General features: G+C 38.6%; 2 protein-coding genes across 2 annotated transcripts; one reads left to right on the top strand and one right to left on the bottom strand.

Moving 5' to 3' along the window:
- The first annotated feature begins 4,959 nt into the window (after positions 1-4,959).
- LOC146725263 (uncharacterized) lies at positions 4,960-8,095 on the top strand. The gene is made up of 6 exons (XM_085483756.1): positions 4,960-5,209; positions 5,323-5,654; positions 6,026-6,473; positions 6,547-7,214; positions 7,289-7,744; positions 8,000-8,095. The coding sequence occupies exons 1-6, from the start codon at positions 4,960-4,962 to the stop codon at positions 8,093-8,095; spliced, it is 2,250 nt and encodes a 749-aa protein (XP_085339882.1).
- Positions 8,096-10,997: 2,902 nt separating this feature from the next.
- LOC146725262 (uncharacterized) lies at positions 10,998-11,609 on the bottom strand. The gene has a single exon (XM_085483753.1). It carries the CDS (start codon positions 11,607-11,609, stop codon positions 10,998-11,000), a length of 612 nt encoding a protein of 203 aa, XP_085339879.1.
- Positions 11,610-12,034: the final 425 nt, after the last annotated feature.

Below are 12,034 nucleotides of genomic sequence, written 5' to 3'. Positions count from 1 at the left end.
TATATATATACAGAGTGTCTTGGAACACTCTTAACAACATTCGTGTGGTGATAGAGCGCATCGAAACGAACAGAAATGTTTTATACCACACATTTTGCGATATCTTTAATAAAACTTTCTCTTTTATATGCTTGACTTTATCTGTCTTACTCGCTTTTATTCGCTTGACTTTAACATTAAATATTTTGATTAAAGTTATGATTAAAGACATTGCAAAATGGTATAAGATTTTTTTAATCGTATCGATGCGTTCTATCTTCACACAAACGTTGTTAGGGGTGTTCCGGGACACCCTGTATATATATATATATATATATATATATATATATTATCTATATACTACTTTATATTTTTGTATATAATATAAATTGTATATTAATATAAATTTTATTAATATTAATATACATAATATTTAATTAATATTAATATAAATATATAAAAATGTGTATTTGTAGATAAATATATATATACATATATATATATATATATATATATATGTATATATATATTTAAATTAAATAGAGAACATATTAATATAAACCAGTCTGTAAAATACACACAAATATATATTTATCTATATATGTTTGGGAAACTCTCTGACGTTTGAATTCTCGCGTCTTATTCGCCTCCGCGAGTGACGCGTAGCGCGCCGGAAGAAGAGGCGCTACGAGAGGCCGTTAGTGCCTAAGACGAACGCTTGAGGCGCTAGCCTCTTCCTTCGTCGTCCCGCTAAGCCGAGTCGGCTTCTGTTCGCGATCCTCTCTTGAAAAAAAAAAAAAACAAACGTGTATCGTTGCTTAGGAATCCTTGTTGGTCGATTCTCTACTGTCCGTGGAGACGCTCAAGTTCAGTGATAAAAAGGTTTCCGTTCGGTTCAGACATTGAGGAGAAATTGATTTGAATATATAATTCTTTTGGAAAACTACGAGCTTGGACGCTTTGGAACCTTTTAAGGTTAACTATGAGATGGGACATATCTCTTGGTTTGGAGGACAAATTCCCTTGAGTTCGCCTGATGAGGAAAGAAAAAGAGCCGTTCGTATTCTTAATTAAAAGGATTCGACAAGGTAACAAGTCTCTCAAGACTGGCCTAGCCAGGATTCTATTAAGACTGGCCTAGCCAGGATTCTTTCAAGACTGGCCTAGCCAGGATTCTATTAAGACTGGCCTAGCCAGGATTCTTTCACGACTGGCCTAGCCAGGATTCTATTAAGACTGGCCTAGCCAGGATTCTTTCAAGACGAGCCTAGCTAGAATTCTATTAAGACTGGCCTAGCCAGGATTCTTTCAAGACTGGCTTAGCCAGGATTCTATTAAGACTGGCCTAGCCAGGATTCTTTTAAGACTGGCCTAGCCAGGATTCTTTCAAGACTGGCCTAGCCAGGATTCTATTAAGATTGGCCTAGCCAGGATACTAAAGTCATTCACATCTATTTAACGTATTGAATCTATTCGCTGCTACTATACCTTTTGTCTGGTTTAACGTACTAATTTTATATGTTTATAAAATACTAACGTCACTTATGGTTGTTGATCTCACCAAGACTTATGTTTGGCTTGACGTCTTGATTTATATGTGTTTAATACTCATGGTTTGACTTGACGTCTTGATTTATATATGTTTAATTCTCAAGTTTGATTTGACGTCTTGATTTATATGTGTTTAATACTTATGTTTGGCGTGACGTCTTGATTTATATGTGTTTTAATTCTCAAGTTTGACTTGACGTCTTGATTTATATGTGTTTAATTCTCAAGTTTGACTTGACGTCTTGATTTATATATGTTTAATTCTCAAGTTTGATTTGACGTCTTGATTTATATGTGTTTATACTTATGTTTGGCTTGACGTCTTGATTTATATGTGTTTAATACTCATGGTTTGACTTGACGTCTTGATTTATATATGTTTAATACTGTTGTTTGATTTGACGCCTTGCTTTTTTATGTGTTTAATACTTATGTTTGGTTTGACGTCTTGATTTAAATTAGTTTAATACTTATGTTTGATTTGACGTCTTGATATATATATGTTTAATATTTATGTTTGATTTGATGTCATGTTTTATATATGTCTAATCCTTATATTTTATTTGACGTCATGAAATTATCATATCTTTAAAACATTTATGTTTGACTGAATTAAATGAAATTCTATATACCGTTCAGATATTCTGTTTTCTACATTTAACGGTGACTTATTAATTGGATATAATATCTATTATATTCCTTAAGCGTTAATACATATATATATATATGTGAAGATTTGATCATAATGAGTAAAGTTGATAGTATGTTTCTCTCACAATAAATTTCTGTTATTATATTTTATAAAAGTCCACCAACTCCCTAAGTATATCCGGAACATTTGGTCCTTCGAGCCGGATACTTAGGTGAGCCAGATATTTATGTAAGCCGGATTTTATATGAGAACTGGATAATTTGGTTGAATTGGAAATACCATCAAAGGATTAATACCACCGATAATCTATCTTCAAGCATCATGAGGATTTCTCACGTGGAAGCTCGCATCGAGCAGCAGATATCTTTGAGTGCCCTGATCTTTCAAGCAATTGAAAGCTTCAATAAATTCCAACGACTGACATCACTTCAAGGCTGATTAAAGCTCGTGTTACAGCTTTAAATGAGAATTGGGAAAAATTCTCTATTGTTCATGAAGCAGTTATTGTAGCTGTCAATCAGCTCAGTACAGAAGACAACGAGTTGATTCGAATCACACTTATTTTGAAGAGGATTGCTATGCTCGAACGTATGAGCAATATCTGGACTCTCTGGACAAGATGAACGCTCATCACGACTCGGATTTTACTATTCCAAGGACATCTTCAACTCAATCTCTCTCTCAACCTGTATCTAACCAACTGGCTGTTTCTCATCACACAAGACTCCCTCGAATCGACCTGCCGAAATTCAGGGGAAATGCTTCCGAATGGATGTCCTTCAAAGATCTATTTTCTTCCATCATTATTGGAAATATAAGCCTAAGTCCGGTCGAAAAGTTGCAATATTTAAAAGCCAGTCTGACTGGCACTGCAGCTTATCTCCTCAAGAACACGGCTCTTACTGCGGGATAATTTCCAAAAGGCTTGGACCGATCTGATCTCGTTATTATGAAAACAAACGACTACTTGTAAATTCAGCAATTCAATCGTTGCTCTCCCTCAAGAAGATCGCGAAGGAATCCTCCAGTGAGCTCGAGCGTCTTTACACCAACATCATGCAAATTATCGCTCACTAGAGACGCTACAACGCCCAGTTGAACACTGGGATGATTTTCTAGTGTTCCTAACCGTTCAAAGGCTGGATGCCGAATCCGTTAAAGTCTGGGAGCATCATCTCGGTTCCACAAAAGAACCTCCGACTTGGAAACATCTGTGTGAGTTTCTTGTTACTCGCCTTCTCTCTTTGCAGGCCTTTGAAAATTCGCAAAACTTGCCAATAAAAAAGAAAATCCCATCGCAAGCAGTTAAGGCCTATCATCAGATTCAAAAGAAAAATTAATGGCTCACAATTCTCCTCATGTATCGTGTGCTCTGCCAAACATTTCTTGAGCGTTTGCCCTCAATATACCTCTCAAACTACGCAGCAACGACACTCTCTAATCACAAAGCTAGGATTATGTTACAATTGTTTGGGGAAACATCGAGTTTCAAAAATGTCAATCAACTCGACGATGTCTTAAGTGTGGTAAGAAGCACCACACTACGATTCACCAAAAAACACCTCCCAAGATGGAAAGTCAATTTAAACACCCATTGGTTAAACCATCCACCGAAACTTCAGGCAAGACCACTCCCTCGCAAGTATTGCATGCCGCTGTACATGCTAATCAGGCGTCTATGTGCACTCTTCTCGCCACCGCTCAAATGTTAATTGCCAACGAAAATGGACGGTATCATGAAGATCAAAGCCCTTATAGATCAGGGATCGGAGATCAACATCATTTCGGAAAAAATTGTCCAGCTCTCAAGCTTCCTCGCTCCAAATCAAGTATTTCCCTGATAGGTGTCGGGGAACATTCTACTAACAAGACTCGTGGCATCACTTTTTTCAAGATTATTTCTCTCCATGATTCATCAGAAGAATTCCACATATCAGCGCATATTCTCCCTAGCTTAACGAGTTCGATCCCGTCAAGTAAAGTCCTCCGGAGAATCCTGGTCACATCTGGATGGATTGCCTTTAGCCGATTTTCAATATGGAATTCCCAGTTCGATTGATCTAATCATCGGTTCCAATTGTTACCCTCAGATCATTAAGGACGGTTTAATCAAAGGTCCGCCGAATACGCCTATTGCACAATTAACCTCGTTTGGTTGGATCCTCTCACGGCCCCGCTTCATCGGAATCGACGAATCGTTCTATGCGAAGTTACCATATTTCAATGGATTCCCGCTTATATGACCTTCTCCATCGTTTTTGGCAACTTGAAGAAATTGGTGCACGCCAAGAATCCTTCATCTCCCCGGAAGATCAACAATGTGAGCAACACTTTAAAGCTACCCACTCTCGGAACGATCAAGGACGGTATGTGGTGCGTCTGCCCTTCAAGAAGCCTCCTCAACGTTTAGGAAACTCTTATAATCGAGCTTCAAGAATGATGGATTCTCTGCGAAATCGGTTTCAAGTGAACGCAAAATATGCGGAAGCCTATTTCAAATTTATGAGGGAATATGAAGACCTCCAGCATATGAAATTAATAACCGATGTAAATGAAGAACTTTTACCTCCCAATTTTATCTTCCTCATCATGGAGTGTGGAGGGAGAGTAGTACAACTACGAACTACGAGTCGTGTTCAATGGATCAAGTCGTACAAACATCCGGAATTTCTCTAAATGAGATATTGCATACAGGCCCAAAGCTTCAAGTGGATTTATTCAACGTTCTTATTTGGTTTCGGCAATTCCAATACGTCTTTTCTGCTGATATAGAAAAGATGTATAGGCAAATCCAAGTACACCCCGACGATTGGAGATTTCAACGCATCCGATGGTCGAATTCAGACAAGGATGTCAACTCTTTTGAGCTCACCACTGTTACTTATGGATTGGCTTGCGCGCCTTATTTAGCGCTTCGTACCATTACTCAGCTTATTGAAGATGAGGGAACCAATTTTCCATCAGCAGTTCCTTGCCTAAAACACGGACGATATATCGACGACATTTTCGGAGGAGCAGAATCAATTGGTGAGGTCCATTGAAATCATCAATCAACTTAACCAGTTGTGCAAGGCGGGGCGGCTTCCCGCTACAAAAGTGGTCTAGTAATCACGCTCATGTACTCCATCATCTACCACCAGAACGGTTGAGAAATCCGGATCCAATACCTTTTGATTTGGACTCCTGTGTAGCAGTACTTGGTCTACAGTGGAAGCCTACTGCCGACTACTTTCAATTTAGTCTAGATCGACCTTCTACGGCCACTATCACCAAACGAACGATATTATCCACGATTGCTAAGCTCTTCGATCCGCTTGGACTACTCTCACCTGTAATCATCAAAGCCAAAATACTTATTCAAGAATTGTGGATCAACAAACTCGATTGGGATGCGTTGTTACCAAGCACTTTGGCAAATCAGTGGATAACTTTCGTTGAGGAATTAGAAGACCTCAAATTCATCATATTCCTCGTTGGCTTGGCATCAAATCGGATAATCAAGTTCAATTACACGGATTTTGCGATGCATCTAATCAAGCTTTCGCAGCAGTAATCTACCTCCGAACCGTGAACCTTGAAGACCAGATTAACGTTGCCTAATTGCCACTAAAACGAAGGTAGCGCCTTTGAAGCGTCTTACCATTCCCAGATTAGAACTATCAGGAGCAGTACTTCTCACCAAACTAACCACGCACGTCCGTGATGTTCTCAACTTGAAGGACGTTCCTATTTACTTGTGGACGGACTCATCCATCACTCTAACCTGGATTCAGAACCATCCATCCCGATGGAAAGATTTTATTCAAAATCGTGTAGTTCAAATACAAGAAACACTACCTCAAGGCTAAGTGGAAATTCGTTCCCGGCAAGGAGAACCCAGCTGATTTCGCCACCAGAGGTTTGTCGCCATCAAAACTCGCGTCCCAAACCATCTGGTGGAAAGGACCATGTTGGCTTTCACAATCGATTGATTGTTGGCCAGATTGCTTCCCTTCAACTGCTACCTCGGATAATCTTGAAGAAAGACCCACCAAAGTTTATTCACTCATAACCATTGAACCGCAACCCCCATGGGATTTGTTAACAAGATATTCCAATCTCAATAAGCTCTTACGCATTACGGCTGTGTGTCAGAGAGCAGTTGAACGATTTAAACGGATCAAAATTAGTCCAAGAGAACTCCTCAGCACGACTGAATTAGAGTCCGCTAAACTCTATTGGATCAACAGCATTCAACGGCAACACTTCGCTCATGAATCAAGCTTTTATCACGAGGAGAGTTCCTTCCTAAGTCGAACCCACTCACCAAATTGACTTCATACATTGACGCATCCGGGCTCTTAAGAACGGGTGGTCGGCTTCAGAATTCAACGTTACCTCCAGAAAGGAAACATCTTCTAATCCTCCCAAAGCAATCGCCATTAACGGAGCTCATTATCCAAGATGCTCATCTGAGAACTTGCCACGGAGGTACACAAGTAACGTTAACCCTCCTGCGAGATTCTTACTGGATCATTGGAGGTCGGTTGCCGATAAAAATTTTATCCTGCGTTGCGTCATTTGCACAAGATACAGACAAAAGAGAGCGCAACAGCTCATGGGACAGCTTCCGCCTGAACGAGTAACACCGACTTCACGCCCATTCATCAACACCGGAATTGACTACGCTGGCCCCCTTCTCATCAAGACCTGGAGAGGAAAAAATGCGCGGCAGTACAAAGCTTACATTGCCGTATTCGTTTGTTTTGCCACATCAGCAACACACCTCGAACTTGTTTCAGATTATTCCGCTGACGCCTTTATAGCAGCATATAAAAGGTTTACTGCTCGACGAGGAATCTGCGTTAACTTGTTCAGTGATTGCGGTACTAATTTGATAGGAGCTGACACGGAGCTAAAGAAATTACTCTCTGAAGCATCTCAAGAACATAAACAATTGGCCTCCCTACTCACCCAAGACGGAACACAATGGAATTTCAACCCGCCTAGTGCTCCTCACTTTGGCGGCAAGTGGGAAGCAGCCGTGAAATCGGTTAAGTTCCACTTAAAGAGAGTCCTTGGTAATCACTTGCTTACCTTCGAGGAAATGACAACACTTTAACTCAGATCGAAGCGGTTCTGAACTCAAGACCTTTGTCTCCTCTTTCTGACGATCCAGAAGACTTAGCCGCATTAACACCTGGACATTTCATCCTAGGACACGCACCTACAGTTCTACCAGAGCCTTCGCTTGAACACATTAATTTGTCACGCCTATCCAGATGGCAATTGTTACGACAAATGCTGGAAAGTTTCTGGTCCCGATGGTCTAAAGAATGTCTTCAACGGTTTCACGACACCTCTAAATGGAGTCATCCGACACCCTCTTTGAAGAACGGAGATATGGTACTAGTAGTCGACGAAAGGTATCCACCTTCCAAATGGCCTCTAGGTCGGATCGTTGACACACATCCCGGAAAAGACAGCCTTACTCGAGTAGTCACGGTAAAGACTCAAACTACCATGTTGAAACGACCCGTCGTCAAACTCTGCCCATTGCCCATACACCAAGATCCTTTGTTGGTTCGTTAAGTCGAGTTAACGAAGGCGGGCGGTAATGTTTGGGAAACTCTCTGACGTTTGAATTCTCGCGTCTTATTCGCCTCCGCGAGTGACGCGTAGCGCGCCGGAAGAAGAGGCGCTACGAGAGGCCGTTAGTGCCTAAGACGAACGCTTGAGGCGCTAGCCTCTTCCTTCGTCGTCCCGCTAAGCCGAGTCGGCTTCTGTTCGCGATCCTCTCTTGAAAAAAAAAAAAAACAAACGTGTATCGTTGCTTAGGAATCCTTGTTGGTCGATTCTCTACTGTCCGTGGAGACGCTCAAGTTCAGTGATAAAAAGGTTTTCCGTTCGGTTCAGACATTGAGGAGAAATTGATTTGAATATATAATTCTTTTGGAAAACTACGAGCTTGGGACGCTTTGGAACCTTTTAAGGTTAACTATGAGATGGGACATATCTCTTGGTTTGGAGGACAAATTCCCTTGAGTTCGCCTGATGAGGAAAGAAAAAGAGCCGTTCGTATTCTTAATTAAAAGGATTCGACAAGGTAACAAGTCTCTCAAGACTGGCCTAGCCAGGATTCTATTAAGACTGGCCTAGCCAGGATTCTTTCAAGACTGGCCTAGCCAGGATTCTATTAAGACTGGCCTAGCCAGGATTCTTTCACGACTGGCCTAGCCAGGATTCTATTAAGACTGGCCTAGCCAGGATTCTTTCAAGACGAGCCTAGCTAGAATTCTATTAAGACTGGCCTAGCCAGGATTCTTTCAAGACTGGCTTAGCCAGGATTCTATTAAGACTGGCCTAGCCAGGATTCTTTTAAGACTGGCCTAGCCAGGATTCTTTCAAGACTGGCCTAGCCAGGATTCTATTAAGATTGGCCTAGCCAGGATACTAAAGTCATTCACATCTATTTAACGTATTGAATCTATTCGCTGCTACTATACCTTTTGTCTGGTTTAACGTACTAATTTTATATGTTTATAAAATACTAACGTCACTTATGGTTGTTGATCTCACCAAGACTTATGTTTGGCTTGACGTCTTGATTTATATGTGTTTAATACTCATGGTTTGACTTGACGTCTTGATTTATATATGTTTAATTCTCAAGTTTGATTTGACGTCTTGATTTATATGTGTTTAATACTTATGTTTGGCGTGACGTCTTGATTTATATGTGTTTAATTCTCAAGTTTGACTTGACGTCTTGATTTATATGTGTTTAATTCTCAAGTTTGACTTGACGTCTTGATTTATATATGTTTAATTCTCAAGTTTGATTTGACGTCTTGATTTATATGTGTTTAATACTTATGTTTGGCTTGACGTCTTGATTTATATGTGTTTAATACTCATGGTTTGACTTGACGTCTGATTTATATATGTTTAATACTGTTGTTTGATTTGACGCCTTGCTTTTTTATGTGTTTAATACTTATGTTTGGTTTGACGTCTTGATTTAAATTAGTTTAATACTTATGTTTGATTTGACGTCTTGATATATATGTTTAATATTTATGTTTGATTTGATGTCATGTTTTATATATGTCTAATCCTTATATTTTATTTGACGTCATGAAATTATCATATCTTTAAAACATTTATGTTTGACTGAATTAAATGAAATTCTATATACCGTTCAGATATTCTGTTTTCTACATTTAACGGTGACTTATTAATTGGATATAATATCTATTATATTCCTTAAGCGTTAATACATATATATATATATGTGAAGATTTGATCATAATGAGTAAAGTTGATAGTATGTTTCTCTCACAATAAATTTCTGTTATTATATTTTATAAAAGTCCACCAACTCCCTAAGTATATCCGGAACAATATACTACTTTATATTTTTGCATAATACACATTTATATATTAATTTTACTTTAATATTTATATAATGTGTACCATACAGGTGTTACATATCATCAAAATATTATTTTTATATATGCATACATATATTATATAATATTTAATTATACAAATTTATATATGTATATATTCCACAAAGTCTCTTTACAAAACGATCTATAGAAATAGTTTACCAAAGTTTGATAATTTACATAATGACAATCCTTTCTAAGGAAAAAAATAGTTTTAAAAATACTATTTTGCGTATATATTTAGTACATACGTTATATTTTATGTTTCCTTTTTTATATTTATTCTATTAACTTATAACCCAGCCAGAATTAATAGTTAAAACGACGTCGAATCAATATCAAATCGATGCTGAATTGGTCGAATCGATATCGATTTTATGTCTTTTCGTCCGATTATTTCTGACTGGGAAAGCAGACCATTAAAATGAATATATATATATATATAGTGTTTCAAAAATATAAAATCATATTTATTGGCATTAATTATAATATACAAATCGTTTTAATGCGCGTCGTGTACTTTATGTTAAGATATTCATGTTAAGATATATGTATTCATGTTAAGATATATGTATTCATGTTAAGATAGAATATTAGTTGTCACAATTATAATAAAAATGAAGTAACAAGAATAAAAAAAGACTTTTATTTATAATGATCTATTTACAAATCATAAAACAAAAATCTTTAATATAACCAAAAACAGCACGGAATTTTATTTCTTTGTATAAAGGCGCTTTTGCTGCTGCATAACGATTTAATTGGTAACACGTCCATTTCATAATGCAATTTATTTTCACTTCTTTTTACTTTTTTATAACATTAGTTACAACACGGAAAAATTGTTGCTCATAATTATGTTTCTATAACAAAAGAATATAAAGTATCTTTGGAAGAAAGAAAATTATTTAGTGGAAATTGAGAAATTAGACTTATTATTATTAACAAAACATTGCTTTCGACTTATTCATACAATTTTCATTACACAGATTATTCATTACACAAATTATTTTCCTTGAAAAGTACGATTGACCCGTTCTGTACCGATGGTCCGTCTTTGACCCATTTGCTCCTTATTTGCAGCTCATTTGAGTATTCCAAGTGCCATCGTGACCAAAAATCTTGTCTAACTTTGGTGATGTGTTGCCAAGTAGATAGCCGATTGTCTGGAATATTTGACAAATCCTCCTCCGGGAGGGCAGTTAACGGTTTGCCAATGAAATAATGAGCAGGTGTTAATGCAAGTGAATCATTCGAGTCAGATGATAATGCAACTATGAGTCGAGAATTTAGTATACCCTCGATTTCGATCGTAAATGTGTTTAACTCCTCAAATGTGAAGAGTGAGTCGCCTATTACGCGCTTGAAATGGTGTTTGTACAATTTTACTGTTGCTTCTCATAGTCCAGAATCCAATGAAGTACAATCGTCGAGTCGCACCAGAATGTGATTTTACATTGCCGTATGTCGCGTAATGAATTCCTCACTTCTTTGTATAATCTGGACAATAACAACGCGCCGCAAAGTTCATATCGTGGCATGATCATTTGTTTTATCGGGGCTACTCGCGATTTAGCGCACAAGAGCCTTACATTGGTCGTCTGATTATCGTTAATCGATCGCGCGTAAATACAAGCTCCATACCCGATGGCGTTTGCATCACAAAATCCATGCAACTGTATGTCGTGATTATTATCTAACAAAATTCTACGCTCGAACGCGATTTGATTAATCAAATCTAGATGTTGTCGAAAGGATATCCACGTCGAATGTATATCCTGTGGAACTGATTCGTCCCATTTCAGTTTACACCGCCACACATGCTGCATTAATTTTTTCGCATGCATTATTATGGGCCCTAACAACCCCAACGGGTCGTATATTTTAGCTATTTCCGATAATAAATCTATCGCGCGCGGCAGATGAAACTTGGGATCAGCCAGCTTAATGTTCGGTGGGATGTTAATATTTCTTCGCGATATAATTTCGGACGGCATTAAACTAACTATGGTTGGTATCACAATATCCGGTTTGTCCGGAAAGTAATGCGTCGCATTTTTTTGTGACGCGACTATACATCGCAGAGCGATGGGACCGGTTGGGGAGGAAGGGGGGTACCCTTAGCTTTCCAACGGTAGGTCGCTCAATTGTTTCCATGCGCTTGGAGGGTTAGGACGGCTTATTCTGTGAACCTCTGCTTAGTGGTCGCGTCGAACTTGTGATGGAGAGAACGATAGAGCAACGCTATGCGATAAAGTTTTGCGTGAAGCTGGACAAGACGCCGCTGGAAACTTTTGAAATGCTCAAGAAAGTTTTCGGGGACGATTGCCTTTCCAAATCGCAGTCAAACAGATGGCACAAGATGTTTAGAGAAGGTCGGAAGGAGGTCGCCGACGAGGCCCGCGCAGGACGCCCGTCAACA

The sequence above is a fragment of the Nylanderia fulva genome, unplaced genomic scaffold (assembly GCF_048542155.1).
Source record: "Nylanderia fulva isolate GAGA-0341 unplaced genomic scaffold, ASM4854215v1 Scaffold10, whole genome shotgun sequence".
Classification (NCBI taxonomy): Eukaryota; Metazoa; Arthropoda; class Insecta; order Hymenoptera; family Formicidae; genus Nylanderia; species Nylanderia fulva.
The sequence above is the reverse complement of the archived record's forward strand: the minus strand, read 5'-3'. Positions and strand labels throughout refer to the sequence as shown.